Source organism: Puma concolor, chromosome D4 (genome assembly GCF_028749965.1).
Source record: "Puma concolor isolate L17-30 chromosome D4, mPumCon1.1.hap2, whole genome shotgun sequence".
NCBI lineage: Eukaryota > Metazoa > Chordata > Mammalia > Carnivora > Felidae > Puma > Puma concolor.
Window position 1 is genome coordinate 81008499 of NC_141679.1, and position 22775 is coordinate 81031273.

At 40.3% G+C, this 22775-nt stretch overlaps 2 protein-coding genes across 13 annotated transcripts in view; one reads left to right on the top strand and one right to left on the bottom strand.

Moving 5' to 3' along the window:
• Positions 1 to 1661: 1661 nt before the first annotated feature.
• LOC147575027 (uncharacterized) lies at positions 1662 to 3919 on the bottom strand. Of its 4 annotated transcripts, none has more exons than XR_015243000.1 (2): positions 2499 to 3919; positions 1662 to 1857 (listed from the first exon to the last, which is right to left on the bottom strand). XR_015243000.1 is itself a non-coding variant. In XM_086683887.1 (2 exons), exons 1-2 carry the CDS (start codon positions 3861 to 3863, stop codon positions 1837 to 1839), a joined length of 627 nt encoding a protein of 208 aa, XP_086540013.1. In that variant the 5' UTR covers positions 3864 to 3919; the 3' UTR covers positions 1662 to 1836. The 4 variants fall into 4 exon arrangements, 1 of the variants encoding a protein (XP_086540013.1); XR_015242998.1 differs by having other exon boundaries at positions 2033 to 3919; XR_015242999.1 differs by having other exon boundaries at positions 1988 to 3919.
• The window catches only part of CNTRL (centriolin), an 85644-nt gene continuing 66357 nt past the window's right edge, over positions 3489 to 22775 (top strand). For 7 of the 9 annotated variants that reach the window (XM_086683875.1, XM_086683877.1, XM_086683881.1 and 4 more), the window contains exons 1-5: positions 3489 to 3622; positions 10833 to 11080; positions 14817 to 14947; positions 19154 to 19284; positions 20580 to 20721. In XM_086683875.1, coding sequence (XP_086540001.1) covers positions 10864 to 11080; positions 14817 to 14947; positions 19154 to 19284; positions 20580 to 20721 — 621 coding nt within the window. In that variant the 5' untranslated portion in view covers positions 3489 to 3622; positions 10833 to 10863. Of the gene's footprint in view, positions 3623 to 6100; positions 6228 to 10832; positions 11081 to 14816; positions 14948 to 19153; positions 19285 to 20579; positions 20722 to 22775 lie in introns of all 9 variants that reach the window. The other 2 variants (XM_086683876.1, XM_086683878.1) reach the window with 2 other exon arrangements.

A 22775-nucleotide genomic window follows, 5' to 3' on the forward strand; every position in this document is an offset into this window, starting at 1 on the left:
TTAAAATAGGAAGTTACAGGAATTTAGAGCTTAAAATATTTCAAAGCTAGATACAAGCCAATAGTATTTGGAGGCTGTTTTGGTCTCAAATATTCTCTGGTCACACGGGAAAGCCACTCTAACCCTGAAGAGGTAAATGATAGATAATAGTGTGGATTCAGGTGGTATGATTCAGAGACAGAGGAGTTCAGGATCTGCTTGAGTGGGTCTGGTTTGGACCTGAGCACAAAAAGCCTGTTACTGGCCTTTAGATCTGAGCTCACAGAGCAGGCCTCAAATTCTTCAAGTCTCGGTGTCTTTTTTTTTTTTTTAATTTTTTTTTTCAACGTTTATTTATTTTTGGGACAGAGAGAGACAGAGCATGAACGGGGGAGGGGCAGAGAGAGAGGGAGACACAGAATCGGAAACAGGCTCCAGGCTCTGAGCCATCAGCCCAGAGCCTGACGCGGGGCTCGAACTCACAGAACGCGAGATCGTGACCTGGCTGAAGTCGGACGCTTAACCGACTGCGCCACCCAGACGCCCCAAGTCTCGGTGTCTTTACCAACCTTGGCACTGGAAACAGCCCAAGGTTAACCTGGATGGGGTTGTTATAAATCACTGGATATTACAGGCCCTTCCCATTCTGGATTCAACCCATACACAAATTCACATTAGAACTTTAGTGGAACACCACCAAGTCTCTAATTCTATTCCATTATCAGAGTGTCTTACTTTTCTGTATTTCCCACTAGATTGCAATCTTTTTGAGGGTAAAAACTATCTCTTTCACCACTGCATTCCCACAGATCTGGCACATAATAGGGTTTTAATATATATAGGAAAAATGAATAGAGAGGAAAGCCAAGGACAGATGAACAACAATAAAAACAAAAAATGAACCCACTACATTGAGACAAGATGATCAACAGTTTTGCAAACCAAGCCCAACGAATTTGGTATTTTGCAGACAGGTCATTGTACATTATTGTATAGAGTTAGGTTATTTTCACATATCAATATTCATAGGTGTCTAATGCAAAATTTGCATTTAGACAAAGTACATGATTTGTTTTTCTATTGCAAATTATACCTTACTCTGTGAGATTAAAAAAAAACAAACAAGCATTTATTTAAAAATACATCCGTAATTTAGTTAACTTTCAAAAGTCACAGGCAGAAATGGCAGTAATGGAAACTGCTGTCCCTGTCTGATCAGCTAGTCTGATTCTCCTCTAAAGCAAATCTGCGAAATGATTAAACTGGGTTTCATAACATGAGGCAAGTTCAAACAAACAGAATAACTTTGCTATCATTGGGAAAGAACCGTGGGACAGCTAAGTCATTCTACCGTGGCTAATATTTGGATTGTAAATGCAACTCAGAAGAGAAACAACTTTTTCATGTTATCAGATAAATACACATTGGCGTGGAATGAATGAGTTACCCTCACTCCTTTCCAATTTTCACTCTTGCTTTAGGGAGGGAGGTTCCTGTAGCATGCTAAGAGAGGCAGTTAATATTCAAATTACCTAGAGAAAGGTTTCCCCTCTGACATCTTCAAGGCCTAAGGTCTGCCCAACACCTTCATGCTAGACACTTAAATAGAGGGTACTGTATCTGGTTGAAGGAGGAAAATTGGCAATAAGGGACTGGAGAGTATCCATCAAGGCTGACTGGATATGGACTGAGAGACTACCCACAGGAAAAGGAAAAGTGTTTCGCACCATCCTCTGGACTTTGTGTATATTTTTGGTGGCTACTGATAACATTGATAATGAACTATACCAGCACACCATGTGTTGATATTGGAACCCACCTGAATATCGTTGCAGACTGTGAGGCATAGCAGTGAGGTTACGCGATAAATCCAATTCTCTGGGGGAAAAGAAAAAGAAAGGAGTGTCAAAACAAACAAACAAACAAAATGACCGAACAGAAATTCAGCAACGTGCACGTTATTATTCCAAGCTAATTTCAACCTAATTCCCATTAAAAAAATGAATACCTCTTCCTCTTAAATTTAAAACCTGGAGCTTTCCAGGAATTTCACCTTTTCAACAACTCCAAGGGCTTCCTTCTGTGTTGCATAAATAGCGGGAGACAGGTGGGGAAGCATCATTCATGAAAATGTGAAGGCAATATTGCCCCCTGTTGGAAGTCACCTGAATTTCTTATTGAAGTGAATCCACCTGACTTGAAAAACTAGAAGGGCCCAGTGTGGCTTGTAATATGGCTCCTCTTCCACCTTCTTCTTCTTCTTCTTCTTTTTTTTTTTTTTTTTTTAGCTTTTTCATTCCAGATTTTTGCATTAAATATAATGACCTACTTAGCAACCAGCTGATTTTCAAGCTATGTTTTCCCTCCTCCTGGGGTTTGCACAAGCTGTCCCCCTTCGCCAAGCAAATTCTTCCCCCACTCTCCCACACCTTGACTAAATTCTTCTCCTCTTTCAGGCTCACCTCTTCCGGGAAACCTTTGCCTGATAATAAAATACCGAAAACATACTGAGAACTTACTGTGGGACAGGCACTTTTCTAAGTTCTTTCACGGGCATTAACTTGTGTAATTATGAGGAAAACTGTAGGAAGTAGGTGTGATTATCCCATTTCGTGGAGGAGGAAACCGAGACACAGATGGGGGGAAATTTCTAAAAGTGTTACAAAGATGGACCATGAACTCTGACGAAGGAAGAATCTGTGAGCAAATGCCTAAGAACTAGGGATGGGGGGCGGGGGGAAGGAGGTCATAACGAAGTTAAAGATTATGCCGGGATGTTGGTCTTTTGCGCAAACGAGATTCGAAGATTACGGTAAAAGAGAGGTAGTGACTGCACTGGAGATTTCTGGAGATGGTGCAGCCTCTGATGGTGACACGGTTCAAGGTACAAACAGGGGAGTGGGAGGCTGGGGGTGGGAGGGGGGTTAGGTGTTCTTGAGAATGTTTCCTAATTCACAATATCCGCCAAATTCTACTTAAATGAATGCTGAATGTATGTGGTGAAACGTAGCACTTCCAGGAAAGCCCTAACCCACGTCTCCTCAGAAGCTGCTTGCTTTTGCTTCTCGGTCCCCAACCGGAGGAATATTCTGCACAGCGCACGAGAACGTTCGCTGCCCGGTTTCCCGGGCCCGGCTCGCTCCCTGACTGGCCCCGGAAGGAGAGCCCTCGCCTCAGAAACAGGCCGCGCCAGGAGAAGCTGCGGCCAGCACCGAAAGGGCGGTTGCGCGGCGACTGCGCTAAGTCGGTCTCTCAGGTCGGCCTCCGGCTCAGCCCACCAGGAGCGTGTCCGAGGTCTGGCGTGAGGCAGCTGCGGCTTCGCCCCAGGGAAGGGAGATGGGCTGTCGGCGACTGCAGCAGGAAAGCTCGCGTCCACTGGCAGCCAAGGACGCCAAGGCGCCCCGCGACCCAGGGCGCCACGGTTCGGGGCGGCAAAGGCGGCGGGAAGCCGTGCCCCGCCCACTCAACGGCCCCAGGAGAGGCGTGGCCGCGGCAGGCCCCGCCCACACCGCGCGCGCGGCCCCTGGGCAACCGGCACAACACAACAAAATGGCCGCCGCATCGCTGGACGCCTGAAGGGAACAACCTGCGCGTCTCCCGCCCCGCCTCGTCCCGCGGGCCCGCTCGGATCGGCTCCTCGGCGGTGAGTGCCAGGCCGGGTCGAGGCCGTTCTCCGGCATCGGGCGGAGCGGTGGGGGCTGGCGACGAAGGCGGGAAGGCCTGGAGCGAGCGTGGGGTGGGACGGCTCGGGATGGATCCGGGGGCGGGGGCGTGTGCCTGGAAATTGGGATTGGATGAGAAGGAGGGGAGGGCCGGAACGGGCGTGGGGAGGAGGATGAAGGAGGGAGGTTTGGATGAGAAGTGAGAAGGTCACTGGTGGGCATGGGTGTGGGGAGCAGTTGGGAATGGAGAACCAGACTGCGGGGAGGTGTGGACGTTGGGTGCGGCTCCGAGAAGGATGGGGGTCCTGACACCCGGAGGAGGAGGAGGAGGAGGAGGAGGGAGAGGCAGGGGTGTGCCAAGTGTCTGCGGGGAATGGCAGGAATAAAGGACGGCTTGGGTGTCACCGGCTTGGGTGTCCTTACGAGTGTCCTGGTATCCGACAGAATACAGTACGTGGAGAATGATGAAAGTTAGGGTATTGGGAAGAAATGTTGAAAGGAAAAGCAAATACTTTGTTGTATAATGGTTAAAGGATGGGTGAATCCTGATGTCAAAACTTGGGTTCAAGTCTTGGTTCTACCAACTTGTGTTACTTAACCCGCTCTGTGACTTTGGGCATGTACCTTAATCTTCCTGAGCATGTTTTCTCATTTGTAAAAATAACTGCTAATCACCTTAGAGTGTACAGTATGTGTCAAATTCTGCCCTAAGCCCTTCGCGTGTATTAACTAATTGAGAATTTAAAATAACCTGTATGAAGTGACCATCTTCATTTTAAAGTTGAAGAAACTGCGGACCAGAGAGGTTAAGTAATTTGCCTAATGTCACACAGTAAATAGAGAAGCAGGATTTGAACTCCCGCTGTTTAGTTCCAGAATTCAAGCTCTTAATTCTCAATGACATACTGCCACTTGTAAATGAGATGAATAATTCTCACCTTATACATCATCTGTGAGAATTTAAATTTGCTAATGTCTTTAAGAGTGCTTAGCACTGTGCTCTTTTCATTCAACAAATATTTATTGTGCATGCAACAACAGAATCTCTGCTGTCTTGTAGCTTGGAAACAAGCAATAATCAAGTTGTGGCGCAAATGATCATTTAATTGTAATTGTGAGATGTTCTAAAGGAGACTACTTGGTGCAGGGACTGTATATAATAGGGAGATGTAATCCTTTTGTGCATCTTGAGTGTAGAAACCCTGCCTTCTCAGCATTATTTTTTGAGCCTCACAGTTCTTAGTGCATAAAAGTCACTCAATAAAACTGAGTTACTGAATAAATTAATTAATGGGAAGAGATGGGCAGCTTGTGTTTTAGGATACCTGAGTAGAATGGAGAGAGATAGGAGAGGAGAACCCGGAATGTTAATAGGGTGAAAAAGGACATGGAGGTCAGGGTGTTGGAAGGGAACGGCTAGTATCCAAACAATCACATTGGGATGGAGAGGAATGGGTAGAGGTTTGGCTATTTTGTTGGGGGAGAATAATTTGAAGTCAGAGTATAATAACAGAGATTAGGATGTCAGGGTATTTGCTGAGATGAGTAATTTGGGGAGCCAAGATGGATATAGAAGCGTTGAGATAGGATGCTGGAAAGAACTGCAGAGGAAAGGAGGCTAATACAGCGTTTGGGAATTGGGACAGTGTTTGTGGGGGAACTCGGCAATGAGAATGGGATGAAGTATGGGAGGCAGAGGCTGACAAGCACAGGAGTGGAGGATTGCCTTTGGAGAGGAGTGGGAATCAGCATATTCGAAAGGGCCAGAGAAAGTTAGAGTATTTAAATGGCTCAATGTGCATGGGATGAAGTAGAATTGTAGGGAAAGTGCGGAGATGTGATTCAAGGGCTACAGGATGGAGGGGGATGTGGAGGTCAAGAAATGGGGATCAATGTTTGCATATTGAGGTGGGCTGGGAAGAAAGAGGGAGGGTTTGGGGGAGAATGGAAGTCTGTCTCATTTGGAGAAGATCAAACAAGATGGAAAGTTAGAAGTGCGGGGAAAGGCTGAATAGAGGGGGAGGTATGGTCTTTCCTAAGCTGTGTATCAGGGCAAGGGGGTGACAAGATGGATGGTGTTTTCTGACCTGGTCATTTGATTCTGATAATCCCATCATTCCAATAACTTTCTCTTGCTGCGGCAGACCTCCTTCTGGGCCTTCGAAATATGTCTCCAGCTCTGGACTTGTTTTCCCTTCTCTTTATCCTGCCCCTTCACACATTCTAGCCCTGCCTCTAAGTGTCTTATTTCTCTGGCTTGGTCTTTATGGGATTGCAAACTTCATCTAGGGTCAAACAGCATCCCCATCCCTCCCTTAAAATTGTAATTGACAATTTACTATGTCCAGGTGCTAGTCTCTGAGATAATGCCAGCTGCTCTCAAGCACAGCCTAGCTCACTATTACTGAGTTAGCTGTTTTATGAGATTGTAATACATATCTGTTGTTCGAATGTCCAAGTCTTACAGGAGCTATGGCGACCCAGAGAGGGGACCTGAGAATGCATTGTGACTTTGGAGCCATCACTTGGTCTTTCACGTTACAATTCATCAAAGAAAGGAGTTGACCTAGATTTCCCAAATCCATTGTAAGATATTTTTTTAAAACTATAAATGAGTAAAGGTTTTTCTGATCAGAGTTTTTCTGATCGCGAGAGGTAGCAGAGGACTTCATGATAGTCTAGTGAGGTCCAGAAGGTCTTAGTCCTTAGGATGTTATGAGGAGAATTCAGGATGGTTCAGTTCAATATTTTAAGAATTTAGAGAGAAGACTAAGATGTGGGATACGAAATAATTGCATTGCATAGAAATATAAGATGTGCTTTTTTTTTAGCCACGAAACTAAAAAATCTATAAAGCATATCTCTGTAGCATGTGGCACACACTATTATTCTAATTATGTAATTTTCTATCATGTTATAGGATAGAGAAAGATACATAGACGTGACAACTGGGCCCTCCCTGTTCCTCCCCTCTTTTATTTTTTTAATCTCTTGCCCTTATGAAAATTACATTTTAATTCAGGAGTAAATACAATTTTTAACTAATTAGTTAATTAGTTTTTATCATTTTATTTTTAAAGCACATGCCTCTTAGCTGTCCTCAAATTTGAACATACTAATCTTATTTAAGAAGAGAAGCCATTTCAGCTTATTACAGAACCAATAGTATTCCTAAGAGACTGGTTTCCATGGCAGAGTAGTGTGATAGTAACACAAGTTTTTTGCCACACTTGTGAAATTAGGACCAAAAGCCTTGTTACTGGCATAACGAGCTGTTATGTGACTTGGAGGAGGCTTTTCTGAACCATATGGATAGTTTAACATGAAAAAATGAAAGAGAGGGGTGCCCAGGTGGCCCAGGGGGTTAAGCGTCTGACTGTAGCTCAGGTCATGATCTCATTCATGGTACAAGAGTTCAAGCCTCACATCGGGCTCTCTGCTGTCAGCTGAGAGCCTGCTTCGGGTCCTCCGCCTCACCCTCTCTCTGCCCCTCCCCTGCTCGTGCTCTCTCTCTGTCTCAAAAATAAATAAACATTAAAAAAAATGAAAGAGAAAGTAAAGACACATAGAAGTTTGTAGTTTAAAGTGAGCCAGACTATTGATATAAGGAAGTTGCCATATTGTAATATATAATTGTGAAATAATCACTTAAAAATTTTTTCATGTTTATTTATTTTTGAAAGAGAGAGGGAGGGGGCAGAGAGAGAGGGAGACACAGAATCTGAAACAGGCCCCAGGCTCTGCACTGTTAGCACAGAGCCCTATGCGGGACTTGAACTCAGGAGATCGAACCGTGAGATCATGATCTGAGCCAAAGTCGGACGCTCAACAGACTGAGCCACCCAGGCACCCCAAAATAATCCCTTTTTAAAAACAAATGTAACAGGTTTTTTTTTTCTCTCTTCAAACTAGTCACCTTAAGAAACTAGATCATAAATAAGTTCAGTGATGCTGTTGTATTAAATTTTCTGTTTTTCCTCCAGGAATTGTTCTTACATTACATGTTATTCATTGATCAAGGTCCTTTAGTGGCATTTTTTCTGGTCTATTTCGTGTGAGGCACCATGCTAGGCTCTAGAGAGCAAATCAAACATCTGGACTCCAGAAAACTCACCAATATGACACAGTAATGAAGACACGGGCTTTGGAATCAGATCAGGATTCAAGCCTTGGCTTAACCAATTATTTCTGGGACTTTGAACAAATTACTTAACCTTTTAATCTTTATGGGGGGGGGAATAATAACAGCTATTTCGTGGAATTGTATTTATTCCTTCTACTGTGATGATACATGTAAGAGCTTATCACAGTATTTGACACTTGGTAAAGTTAATGATCAAACTGGGAAAGGAAAAAGTTGTAGCTGAAGTAATGGGTCTGATTTTCTTGTGAGATGTATAAATTAATTCTGAAAGCAGGACCCAAAAAAGAATTCTAGAAATGTTTTTGCGTAAGATCAGCATTCCTAGAATGACTATATAGTCATTGAAAGGTGTTACATCTGCCAATTGTTGGTTAATTGATTGACTATATTAATGGCAGCTCTCTTTTTTTTTTTTATTTTTTTTTATTTTTTTTTTTTAAATTTTTTTTTTTTCAACGTTTATTTATTTTTGGGACAGAGAGAGAGAGAGAGAGCATGAACGGGGGAGGGGCAGAGAGAGAGGGAGACACAGAATCGGAAACAGGCTCCAGGCTCCAAGCCATCAGCCCAGAGCCCGACGCGGGGCTCGAACTCACGGACCGCGAGATCGTGACCTGGCTGAAGTCGGACGCTTAACCGACTGCGCCACCCAGGCGCCCCCTCTCTTTTACCTATATTGTGTATGTTCCAACCATTTAACAAATAAATTTCTTCATAATCCCAGCCTGTATAATAATACCCATATACCTGTGAAGGTTTTCACACATCAAACCATTATAATATCTCTTTCTAATACCAATTTATATAGCATTAACGTTTGAGCTGCCCCAAATCTTTGAATTGAAAACTACTTTTCTAAAAATTAATTTGTGTTTTGTCTTAATATTTTAAGAGGGGAGAGTAGGAGAGATTATGGATGTTGAATAAAAATAGGATCATTGTAGGGGCGCCTGGGTGGCGCAGTCGGTTAAGCGTCCGACTTCAGCCAGGTCACGATCTCGCGGTCCGTGAGTTCGAGCCCCGCGTCGGGCTCTGGGCTGATGGCTCAGAGCCTGGACCCTGTTTCTGATTCTGTGTCTCCCTCTCTCTCTGCCCCTCCCCCGTTCACGCTCTGTCTCTCTCTGTCCCAAAAAAATAAATAAACGTTAAAAAAAAAAAAAAAAATTAAAAAAAAAAAAATAGGATCATTGTTAATGCACCCTTGCTCAGGGCCTGTCCATTTTATAAGATTTTTTTTGCCTAAAAGTTTGTCAAACTTATAATTTTTGCAATGCTTTTAGAATGATTATACTTCTAAGAGCAATTGTGTATCATGACAATCTGTTTTGCATAAACCTAACCTTGCATAGTAGGAGTCTTGGGGTTGAGGACTAATATTGCTCAAGAAGATATCCTTTGCTGAGGTACTAAATATCATTTTGTCAGTTCCAAGTTCTTCATGAAGAATTCATTAGGTAAATATTACTTATCTGCTTTCTGCTAAGCTCTGTCCTAGGCCTGGAATAAATCAGTGAACAGTATCCCTACTTTCGTGGAACTTACATTCTACTAGGTTAATTATGTTATTTGTGTTACAAATTAGTTTGAGAAGAGAACTGATTCTCATGGTTAGTACAGCTAGCATTGTGTTTGACCAGGTCATTTACTGTTCTGGGCCTTAATTTCCTTTTATGAAAAGTAAAGGGATTTGACTAAGGCCCCTTTCATCAATAAATGCTTCGTTCCTTCTGGAAGATCTGAACTTCAACAAAATTGATTTTGGACAAGCAATAGAAGCCATGCGAGTTTGAAGTGATCAGATGTTTTTCAAATAGAATGAGACAAATGTGAATGAATATCTGAAGCATAATGTTTAACAAAGAAGGCAGATATAAAAGATACTCTATGATTTCATTTACATGCAGCTCAAAAATAGTTTCTGGGGCACCTGGCTGGCTCAGTTGGTAGAGTGTGCAACTCTTGATCTTCGGGTTGTGAGTTCAAGCCCCAGGTTGGGTCTAGGGATTACTCAAAAATCAAAATCTTTTTAAAAAATAGTTTAAAAAACCTCTGGCATTGGAAATCAGGATAGTGATTCCCCAGGTGTGGGGGTTAATGATTAGAAGGGGGCATGAGGAGGCTTCTGGGGTTCTGGTAATATTCTGTTTCTTGATCTGGATACTGGTTGTATTCAGTGTATAAAAATTCATGGAGCTGTACACTTATGTTTTGTGCATTGTTCTATATGGGAGGAAAATGGAGGTATGGGGGAAATGATAAATTCAGTTTGGACACGTTGAGTTACTAAGGCAATGAGATATCAAGGAGACAGTTGGGAATAGGAGTCTGGACCTCAAGAGAGAGGTTGGAATAAATATAAAAACATCACTATAGAGGTGACACTGGGAGCCATGGGTGTGCATTAGATTGTCTAACGTGAGATTAGAGAGAGTAAAAGAGACTTGAGGAGCTCTGACATTTGAGGATTGACTAGAGTGTGAACCAGCAAAGGAAGCCAAGGAGTGGCCACAGATGCAGGAGGATACCAAGAGAATGTGGTGTCCCAGAAGCGAAAGAAGAAACGTTATCAGGAGGAGAGAGTACTCATTAGTATGAAATACTGCTGGTTGCCAGATATTTCTACCTTCTTGCATTCTAGGACCTTTGTGGGTATGAGGGGTGTTGTGACTAGTTTGGCCCAATAGAGAACAGAAATGACAGGTAAAACTTCTGGGTGGAGCATGTGACAATACAAGACCCTCTGAAAGTCTGCTTTTCCTTTGGCCAGGTGATCAGCAGTGTCTGAAGCAGTGTCCGCTTCCATCTGCCTGGAATAGTATGGATCCTGGCATCTATAGCCTCTGAGTTTCTAATGTTGTCACCTTAAAAACACTAGAAAGAGGGGCGTGCCTGGCTGGCTCAGTCATTAGAGCCTACGAGTCTTGAACTTGGGGTCGTGAATTTGAGCCCCACTTAGGGCATAGAACTTACTTAAAAAATGCTAGAAATTAATAGTTTTGAGAACTCTAAAAAATTAACCTTATTAAATATGCTGAAAACTCTTCCAGGTTTTGATGGACACCTGGCTTTATTCTTGCCATGAAGAAAGGTTCTCAGCAAAAATTTTCCAAAGCAAAGATGCCCCCATCACCGCGTTCTCCTAGTTCACCATCCCTCATGTCCAATATGAGATCTAGGTCACTTTCACCTTTAAGTGGATCTGAGACTCTGCCTTTTCATTTTGGAGGACAGTGGCATGAGCAAGGTGAGATCACAGATGAAAACACTATGCTTCTGGACTACCAAGACCATAAAGGTAATGCTTTTTAATCTTAAGAATTTGAACACAGGGGCACCTGGGTGGCTCAATCGGTTAAGCGTCCAACTTTGGCTCAGGTCATGATCTCGCAGTTTGTGGGTTTGAGCCCCGTGTCGGGCTCTGTGCTGACAGCTCGGAGTCTGGAGCCTGTTTTGGGTTCTGTGTGTGTGTGTCTCTCTCTCTGCCCCTCCCCTGCTCACGCTCTGTCTCTGTCTCAAAAAGAAATAATAAACACTAAAAAAAAAATTTAAGAATTTGAACACATACTCTTGAGTAGAGATGGAAAATACTGAACGTACCTTTTTGGTCCAAGTGAAATACGTATCTTGGTACTAACACGACCTATTGTTTATGCCGACGGAAAGTGTCTAAGGACAGTGGAGGATGAAGTCTTCTGGGTGAGGGTGAAGCTGTCTGAAAGCTGAGGGCAAAGGAGAGCTTCCAGAAAGAGGAAGCTTTATTTCCTGTGGTGGGAGAGTGCCTTAGTGCTCATCTGCCAAATTTACCATCATCCTTGGTTAGAGGAAAAGCGTATGTGTTCACTTCAGAGTGGAGTGCCTTAATTCAGTGCAGAAATGTTATCCACCCTTGCACTATTCCAGTCTGCTTATTGACAGAGTGCCTGTCTGTGAACGGACTGATTTTCCTATAAGGGACATGTAAATATTCCACCAAGGTTTTGTTTTTATTTCTTTCTTAAAGACAGTCTGTTAGTGTGGGAATCTGTTTTCAGATTTTTTTTCAAAGAAACGATTTAATGTGACTAAATGTGAATGAAAACTATGTGATTTCTTTGTTAAGTCATGAAGTCATAGCTATCTATTTGATCGGTTTTTATTAATAAACCTTATCAGATCAGCAATTGAGTTTAGACTATACCCTTGCTGCCAGTTGGTACATTGCTGACTCTAATTTGATTAATATTTTAAAATATTAGTTTCTTTCCAAAGTAAAGGAAAATCATTTTATTTGGAACCAGAATAAACGTAATATTAACGTATTATAAACAGTCATAGGAAATCTTTGTCACACAGCCTGATTCGGGAACCCAGCATTAATTTTTTCTGACTCATAAAGAATTTTCTTTTTACAGCTGCTTTTGTAAAATGTAAGATGGCTTTAATAAACTTTGATAGCAATATGCAGGCTTAGGACAGGGTATGCAATCCATCACATTAGTCTTTATAAAATATGCGGTGTCATTCTCTATTTATAAGACCAACAAATTTGAGTTTCCCACCATTTAAGAAAAGATTTTTAAGAATTCCAGTGTTTCTCACAGACCAATGGAATAGAATAGAGACTCCAGAATTGGACCCACAAATGTATGGCCAACTAATCTTTGACAAACCAGGGAAGAATATCCAATGGAAAAAAGACAGTCTCTTTAACAAATGGTGCTGGGAGAACTGGACAGCAACATGCAGAAGAATGAAACTAGACCACTTTCTTACACCATTCACAAAAATAAACTCAAAATGGATGAAGGGCCTGAATGTGACACAGGAAACCATCAAAACCCTAGAGGAGAAAGCAGGAAAAAAAAACCTCTCTGACCTCAGCCACAGCAATTTCTTACTCGACACATCTCCAAAGGCAAGGGAATTAAAAGCAAAAATGACCTATTGGGACCTCATCAAGATAAAAAGCTTCTGCACTGAAAAGGAAACAGTCAACAAAACTAAAAGGCAACTGGCGGAATGGGAAAAGTTATTTGTAAAGAACTCACCAAACTTCACACCCGAAAAATAAATAATCCAGTGAAGAAATGGGCAAAAGACATGGACAGACACTTTTCTAAAGAAGACATCCCGATGGCCAACAGACAAATGAAAAGATGCTCAATGTCACTCCTCATCAGGGAAATATAGATCAAAGCCACACTGAGATACCACCACGCAGGTCAGAGTGGCTAAAATGAACAAATCAGGAGACTATAGATGCTGGAGAGGATGTGGAGAAACGGGAACCCTCTTGCACTGTTGGTGGGAATGCATACTGGTACGGCTGCTCTGGAAAACAGTGTGGAGGTTCCTCAATAAATTGAAAATAGATCTACCTTATGACCCAGCAAAAGCACTGCTAGGAATTTACCCAAGGGATACAGGAGTGTTGATACATAGGAGCACGTGTACCCCAGTGTTTATAGCAGTGCTTTCAACAGTGGCCAAATTATGGAAAGAGCCTAAATGTCCATCAACTGATGAATGGATAAAGAAATTGTGGTTTATATACAATGGAATACTACTTGGCAATGAGAAAGAATGAAATGTGGCCTTTTGTAGCAACGTGGATGGAACTGGAGAGTGTTATGCTAAGTGAAATAAGTCAGGCAGAGAAAGATACTGTATGTTTTCACTCCTATGTGGATCCTGAGAAACTTAACAGAAGACCATGGGGGAGGGGAAGGGGGAAAAAAGTTATAGAGAGGGAAGGAGGCAAACCATAAGAGACTCTTAAATACTGAGAACAAACTGAGGGTTGATGGCCGGTGGGGGAGAGGGGAAAGTGGATGATGGGCATTGAGGAGGGCACCTGTTGGGAGGAGCACTGGGTGTTGTATGGAAACCAATTTGACAATAAATTATGTATATGTATATATATATATATATATATATATATATATATATACACTCACAAATTATGTAGACAATAATTATATGTACACATATATGTATATATAAATATATATATATATATATATATATATATATATATATATATATGAAGAATTCCAGTGTTTTTGAACTTTAGGTTGGAGTTTAAAAAACAAACCCAGGTTAGTGCCAGTTTATTTAAAAAAAAAAAAGCTAACATCAAAATATTGCTGAAAACTTCAGTGCTGCATAATTATTTTTTTTTTAAATTTTTTTTTTTTTGAACGTTTATTTATTTTTGGGACAGAGAGAGACAGAGCATGAACGGGGGAGGGGCAGAGAGAGAGAGGGAGACACAGAATCGGAAACAGGCTCCAGGTTCTGAGCCATCAGCCCAGAGCCCGACGCGGGGCTCGAACTCACGGACCGCGAGATCGTGACCTGGCTGAAGTCGGACGCTTAACCGACTGAGCCACCCAGGCGCCCCAGTGCTGCATAATTATTAAAAGTGTAAGTTTTAGGGGTGCCTGGTGGCTCAGTTGGTTGAGCAGTTGACTTCAACTCAGGTCATGATCTCACGGTTCCTGAGTTTAAGCCCCTCGTTGGGCTCTGTGCTGACAGCTCAGAGCCTGGAGCCTGCTTTGGATTCTGTCTCTGTCTCTGTCTCTCTCTCTCTCTCTCTTCCCCTCCCCCACTCTCTCTTGTCTCTCAAAAAAATGAATAAACGTTAAATTTTTTTTCAAGTGTATGTTTTAGATTCATCTGCCTGCGTTCAAGCCTGGATTTGCACATCACTAGTTACAAGATCTTGAGCAAACTGTTATAATTTTTTAAAAATAAATAGATATAGTAATTTCTATTTCAAAAATTTGTCCTACAAATCAAATTTTGTAAGTGTAAAGCACTTAGCACAGCGTGGTACATGGTTAATATTTAGTGACATTATTATAGATGCTATATAATTATTATATAATGCTATATAGAGTAACATTTAAACATTGCAATTAGCACTAACCAGCTGTTTTTATATTTGCATGGCTTAAAACAATTTTTTTTTTGTTATATAACATCAAACTAATATGTTTTTCAGAAAATGTATGTCATCTACTGATGATGATCTGTTTCTCTAATTGCAGAAGCTGATTCACATGCAGGAGTCCGATATATTACAGAGGCCCTTGTTAAAAAACTTACTAAACAGGACAATTTGGCCTTGGTAAAATCTCTGAACCTTTCACTTGCTAAAGATGGTGGCAAGAAATTTAGGGTAAGTTATCAGCATTTCTAAATATGGGCATTGTTTTTAATTTTCCTGTGTTTTAAAACTGAAAATTAGGGGCGCCTGGGTGGCGCAGTCGGTTAAGCGTCCGACTTCAGCTCAGGTCACGATCTCGTGGTCCGTGAGTTCGAGCCCCGCGTCAGGCTCTGGGCTGATGGCTCGGAGCCTGGAGCCTGTTTCCGATTCTGTGTCTCCCTCTCTCTCTGCCCCTCCCCCGTTCATGCTCTGTCTCTCTCTGTCCCAAAAATAAATAAACGTTGAAAAAAAAAATTTTTTTTAAATAAAAAATAAAATAAAAAAAATAAAAAAAAAGAAAAAGAAAAAAATAAAATAAAATAAAAAACTGAAAATTAAAAGATTATATTAGATTTACAGTAACATCTCTTGCTAATTTGTAGCAGATATTGTATTGTTTCCAGTGAAAGTTCTGTCTGAACTATGACATTTTCACATTCATAAGCTGTTACTATTCTATATATTATTGGATTCTCTCTAGAGAAGTGATTGGCAAACTACAGCTTGTAAGGCCAAATCGGGCCTGCTGCCTATTTTTGTAAATAAAATTTTATTGGAACATAGCCACACTCATTTATCATGAATATTGTCTGTGGCTGTTTTTTATAAGGCCCACAAAGCCAAAAATATTCATTATGTGGCTTTTTCCAAAAAAGCTTGTTGATCCCTGCCCTAGAGTGTTTACTGCTTTATTCATAAACTATCCAATATGAACACATTGTAAAAGATGACTTAAATTTTTGAACTGGAAAATATATAAACTTAGATGCCTACTACAATAGTCACAAAAATTAATTCCAGAAGGTTGAATATCTTAATGAGACCAAAGCAAAATCAACCCACAAAAATACCGTAACAGTATTAGGAAAGAATATAAGAGAATATATTTTAGAAGAGTCGGGAAAGCCTTTTAAGCAAACACCAGCCTTAATGCCACTTAGAAAAATATTGACAGACTTAGCTTGTGTAAAGATTAAAAAGTGTTTAATGAAAGGTACCTTTTAAAAAGTTAAAAGCAACAAACTGGCAGGGACTGTTTTCAACATCTGTAACAATACCCATATAATGTAAAGAGCTTCTACAATTTGGTAAGAGAGACAACTCAGTGGAAAATGTGCAAAGGGTATGAACAAGGCATTCGCAAAAGTATTATAAATGACTAATGCTGACATGAAAATGTATTCAACTTAATTAACATCAAATAAATATGAAATAAAATAAGAGTTTGGTACCATTTTCCATCTTGTGTGTCTAATGGACAAGAATCAAAAGGATTATTTCATGTTCAGAAAGGTGTGGGAAGTGCATATTATCATATGGTCTTAGTGGGACATACAGATTGGTGCTGCATTTTATAAAGACTGGTAGCATTTATCCAAATGTCAAATGTACTTATTTGATCCAGAAATTGAGTTTATATTTACTGAATTTATACTTACTAACCCAGCAATTCTACTCCTCAATGTCTGTTGTACTTGATTTACGTATACATTTATCCAAAAGTATATAGGCATGTTTATTAAGCATTATTTAAAATAGAAAAGTTGAGGGGCGCCTGGGTGGCGCAGTCGGTTAAGCGTCCGACTTCAGCCAGGTCACGATCTCGCGGTCCGTGAGTTCGAGCCCCGCGTCAGGCTCTGGGCTGATGGCTCGGAGCCTGGAGCCTGTTTCCGATTCTGTGTCTCCCTCTCTCTCTGCCCCTCCCCCGTTCATGCTCTGTCTCTCTCTGTCCCAAAAATAAATAAAAAACGTTGAAGAAAAAAAAAAATTAAAAAAAAATAAATAAAATAGAAAAGTTGGAAATAACCAAATGTCAATAGGGGATTGGTTTTAAATGAATTATGATACAGTATACCATGAAATACTACCAAGTTTTTTAGAAAATTGAGTTAGAACTCTATGTATTAACATGAGAAAATGTCCAGTGTATTTAATAGGGAAAAAAAGCAAGTTCTAAAACATCTTGTATAGTAAGATCTAAAAATTCTGTTTTTATATATGTGTATGTATGGATGTAAATGAATTAAAAGGTGCAGATGTATTTCAACAATGGCTACCTTTGATCAGTGGGATCTTTTACATGGGCCTGGGGACGTGATGAAGAGAGCTTCTTATGTTTTGTTTGAAATTTTCATTAGAATATATTTATGTATTACTTAATGTAATTAAAAAGGAAACAGGAGAGGGCACCTGGGTGGCTCAGCTGTTGGCTCAATCCGACTCTTGATTTTGGCTCAGGTCATGATCTCATGGTCGTGGGATCAAGCCCCATGTAGGGCTCTGCACTGACAGTGCAGATTCTCTCTCCCACTCTCTGTCCCTATCCCCTTTCAAAATAAATAAATAAAAATTTTTAAAAAAGGAAAAAGGAGACATTCTGGAGTTTACAAGTTGCAAAAATGACACCAAAGTGGTAAATATTTACTGTATGCTTATTATATGCCAGGCATTATGTTAGTCTATAGGAACACCATACACAGGTAAATAAGCTCGGTTTCTGATCTCTGGGAACATAGAGCTTCCTAGAAGAATGCCTAGCATTAACAGGAGAAATAGTGAAGGGGAATCAGAGAAAGCACACAGAGGAGAGGCTGAAGGGGCTATGAGAACAGAAGATCTAAGAGTATGATGGAGAGAGGCCAATGGAGGGAGAACATCAAGCACGAACGGATGATGAAAAATGTCACGGAATCATTAAATAGGACTAAAGCTTAGAAGAAGTCATTTGGATCTGGTGTAAAAAGTCCTTCTGTTTCTCAAACCAACCAAGTTCATTCTTTTAGGGCCTTTGTATTTTTTCTTTTTTACTCTGCCTGTTCACACAGCTGGCTTTTTGTTATTTAGGTCTCAGCTCAGTGTACATCCTCTGTGTGCCACCCAGTTGCAATTAACTCCCTTCTCAGTGACTCCTCATTCTTTCAGTCACCGAGTATTTATTCAGTGCCCATTATGTGCCAGGCATTTATGCTATCACAGTGAACACAGCAGACAGATCTGCCCTCTGGATGCCTTGCATGCTGTCATGTCACGTTATCTTTCTTTTCTTGTGAATATGCTTCAACGTCTGAAAATGTTGTTTATTTCTTTACTGGCTTTCTCCGCGAATGAAAACAAGGACTTTGGTTTCCTTATTCAGCACTGTATTTCCAGTACCTAGAACAGTTCCTGGCACATAATCCATGTTTGAGAAATATGTGTAGAATGGATGAATGAATGGCAGTCTTAGAACTATTTGATTACCTAGTAAAGGCAGAAGATATACTGCCTTACCAATAGAGTAAGAGTAAATGGAAAGCAGAATGAACAAATGTACCCAACTCTTGTGAGGACGTGGTCACACATAAAGGAGATAAAATGATAGCTTGATAGGAAAACAGGTTCAGCGCGAGGTGATTTGCTTTATACAGAGGAGACTGAGCCTGTCGAAAAAAGGCTCCTGTAGCAAGGGGGATGGTCTAGTTCATTGGTATCCATTGCCTGGTGCTGTATCTGGTATGTAGTAACTGCATAAGAGCTGTCTTTTGAATAGTGACTTTTCAAAAAAGTTTATTTATTTTGAGAGAGAGAGATAGGGAGCCGGGGGGTAGGGGGAGGGCAGAGAGAGAGAGAGAGAGAGAGAGAGAGAGAGAGAGGGACAGAGAGAATCCCAAGCAGGCTCCAAGCTGTCCATGCAGAGCCTGATGAGGGGCTCGAGCCCATGAACCTTGAGATCACGACCTGAGCCAAAATCAAGAGTTGGACGCTCAACTGACCGAGCCACCCTGGTGCCTCTGAATAGTGACTTTTTAAATTTGATCCAGGAGAGATAGAGATTGAAGATGCAAGAGCATGGGGTGGGGGGAGGGGGGTAGATGAGATGATGCAAGGGTGTACGTACCTAGCTGAACTTTGAAGAAAGGAGAAGAGGGAGAGGGATAGAAAAGTTGAGGTGGAATTCTTGGTGGATAGTCTTGAGTGTCTCAGTACATAGGAAGTGTTGTCTGTCGAAGGGCAAGGAAAGTTTGGGGAGAGCTGCTATTCCTGGTCAAAGGAATCCCGTACCAAGGGATTGTCCAGGAGAGCAGTAAGGGTTTATTATTTTCTGGTGACTGATCAAAACAGCCCCTGATGCACATACATACACGGTGTACTTTATGTCAAAGAATCTGTTGTCTAAAGTATTCATTTGTTTCCAATTAGTATATCGAAAATTTGGAAAAATGTGTTAAACTTGAAGTACTGAATCTCAGCTATAATATAATAGGGAAGATTGAGAAGATGGACAAGCTGGTAAAATTACGTGAACTCAACTTATCATATAACAAAATCTGGTAAGTAAGTACTTCTTTAGGTAGCATTGCAGGGTTGTCTTTGTTAGAGAGATTAATGCCACTCACATTACTGAATTGAAAGAGTCCTTTGAAATAGCAGACACCTGGATCCTCATTCATTGCTAGCCTAGTGCTTCACATATAACTGCTTTTGTGTTTTGGCATTACTAAAGTGCAGAATAATATCTTTCTAGCGTTATCCAAGGAGATACATGAGTACCAAGTTTTATCTTAATTCTGTTTTTGACAGGAAGTTTTCACAGGTAGAGTCTTTGATCCACTGCCTTATTACATTAAGAAAGTTGACAGGAAGCAGTGTTTTAACCCTATCATTTTGATCCTAAAGATACTCCAATGTGTTTTGATCCTATGTGTTTATCCTGAAGTTTTTTGTTTATTGCTCTAAGAAATACACTCAGTCATGTTTCCACTTCATAGTATATATTACTGTGAGAAAGAAACATAATAAAACTGGCAGTGGCAAAAAAATACACATAGAAAACCTGTTATAAACAAAAGGATGCAATTGTCAAATCTTGAAAATATTTATATACTTTGCCCTGCCTTAGACTTGGTAGATACAGTGGCCAACAAAATAAAACAACTAACAGTGGCAGAGGCTCTAATACAGCAAAAATGGAATGGGGGAAAAAACCTGATTAATGAGTTAAATCCTTAACATAAGGTTTATATAAAAAATAATTGATCGTAATGAAAGCAATTTCAATAAAGTGAAAATGAAGATATAAAAGCTTGGAAATATTTGCCCATATAGAAAACTTACCAAGAAATTAATTTGACAATTCAGTTGGGAAAATGTTTCATCAGTGAAAATTCCTCAGTGTGAGTGATGCTTTATTGATTTAAATATTCTGACTGAAATATTTATGTTCATAAATATAGTGTTGTTTTAGGGAGGCCACAAGTTCAAAATGGCAGCCATATCTTGCTGGCATAGTGTGTGTGTGCTCTTGAGATTTTCAGCTCTCCTCTAGCTTCCCACTAGTGCTTCTCACAGTGATTATGCCACGGACAGACTCTTTTCTGTATTGTGGGATCCTAAAGTTTGATAGTAAGATACGTAGGATTCCTGACCCAGTAATGAAGAGTTGGCAGCTTAGCTGTTCTGATCAATTTCTTTTCAGCCACTTTTTGTTTGTTTCTCATTTATAAAAAGGGTTAACAAATTTTAATTACGAAAATTAACCCCACATAAAACCAAGGCAATTTATTCTAAACATACAAGGGAAGCACTGTATCATTATATTTACTAAATTTGATTTTATTTTTTCCAGCAAAATTGAAGGCATAGAAAATATGCATAATTTGCAAAAGCTAAACCTTGCAGGAAATGAAATCGAACATATCCCAATATGGTTAGGGAAGAAGTTAAAATCTTTGCGAATCCTCAATCTGAAAGGCAACAAGATATCATCGGTAAGTTATTCAGAGTAGCAAGGATGTTTTTCAAATTTTTAGACTTGTGGAAAAAAAAGTTAAAATCTAAGTTTTTTTTAAAAAAAATGAGATTTCTTCTTTCAAGGTTCTTGGTCCTGTGACCATTTATCGAATTCAGGCATAATCAAGGGACTCTCCAGGGTAAATACATATAGGCCTTTCTGGTTTTGCAAAGTTCCATGGTAACTGAGAGTTGGCCTCTTAGGATTTCTGCATCTACCATTTCATTTGAGCCTCAGAAAACTTTTTTTAAGGAGGCAGTAAAGGGATTATTTTTATAATACTATCAGATAGTATAGTCTTTTTTCCATTTTCGGGTTGAGTCTGTTACCCAAAGCACACAACGTGGGCCAAAATCCAGGTCACTGAATGTCAGGAACAGAGTTCTTTTTTTCAGGCTTACAAATTAAGCTTGATTATAATGTCAGGTGTTGTAGAAGGTTAATCACTAGCTCTTTATATTAGAACAATTTTGTTATCATGGCTCACACAATCTGATAATCCTGTATATTTTTCTTTGGAGTATAATTTATTATTTTCTTCTGACATTTACAAGGTGTTCAGTATGTATTTGTTAAGTAAAAACATTGATTTACTTAAATTTATATTAAAATGAGGAACAATCATGCCTAATTTAAAGAACATCAGTCATAGAATAGACAATAAAAGCTGTGCCTTCTGGGGCGCCTGGGTGGCTCAGTCAGTTAAGCTTCCGACTTCGGCTCAGGTCATGGTCTCATGGCTTGTGAGTTCGAGCCCCGCGTGGGGCTCTGTGCTGACAGCACAGAGCCTGGAGCCTCTTCAGATTCTGTGTCTTTCTTTCTCTCTCTCTCTGCTGCTCCCCTGCTCACACACTTTCTCTCTTTGTCTCTCAAAAATAAATAAACATTAAAAAAAAAAAAAAAAGCTGTGCCTTCTAATATGGGCCTAGACCTGCCTTCTGTGACCTTGGAAAATCCCTTTATCTGCCTAAAACTCATTGTTTAAATTGGAAAAAAAAACAAATTCTGCCCTGCCTTCTTTCCTTACCAGCATGTTATGGGGCTCAGATAAAATGATCGATGTGAAAATGCTTTAAAAACTTTAAAACACTAAATAACTCTTAGGGTTGTATTCCTTAAACCTTCACCAATGGAAGCCAATAATGATAATCAACATTTGTTTAATTGCGGTGCAATTCACATTGTCTATGCTTTTTTATTTCACCTTTTATAAAGTTGTGGTAAGATGACTCTGTGCCATTTCACTGCAACAGCCCAACAGCCTCAGAAGAGCCCAAGGCCTGTACTATGTTGCACAGCATCACTTTGGAGCTCTTGTGGCTCATGGAGTGATGGAAAGTGGGAGCCATGAATCTAAAATTTGCTAAAAATACTTCTCAAAGTAGTTGATTTTCAGATAGGATTTGGTGTCAGCTGATGTTAACAGGAAAATCATTCAATAAGTATTTATCATCATTTATAATTTTGCATGACTTTCTCATCCCAGTTTATATTTGACATTGACATCAGTAAGAGTGATACACATTCACTTGTGAGAGGATATTTATTTGTACTAGCTATTAAAAATAGTGTTTCTCGGAGCGCCTGGGTGGCTCAGTCAGTTAAGCATATGACTTTAGCTCAGGTCATAATCTCACGGCTTGTGGGTTCCAGCCCTACATCAGGCTTGGTGATGACAGTTCAGAGCCTGGAGCCTGCTTCAGATTCTGTCTCCCTCTTTCTCTGCTCCTTCCCTGCTCATGCTCACGCTCTCTCTCTCTCTCAAAAAATTAACAAACGTTAACAAAATTTTTTTTTTAAATAGTGTTTCTCAACCTTTTAAAATCCCTCTTTGGATAAACATAAAAATCATACTTCAAAAATGTGAGTAGCCCTCCATATTCTTATTTATTTTAACTATCAATTGTAACCGTTATCTGAAGATTTGCCAAAATCTTTTTTTATAGCCATTTATATTTTTGATGTGTTCAATCAGTACAGTGAAAAGATAATAGGTTTTAAGTTACACAGACTGGAATTCAGATCCTGTTT

What these genes read in the sequence shown, in the direction of transcription:
- LOC147575027 (XM_086683887.1), bottom strand. Translation starts at nt 3,863, where the DNA reads ATGCCCACCAGTGACCTTCTCACTTCTCATCCAAACCTCCCTCCTTCA. An exon ending in AGACCTCGGACACGCTCCTG is followed by an intron (nt 1,858 to 3,257) that starts GTGGGCTGAGCC and finishes CTTTTCCCCCAG; the next exon opens with AGAATTGGATTTATCGCGTA.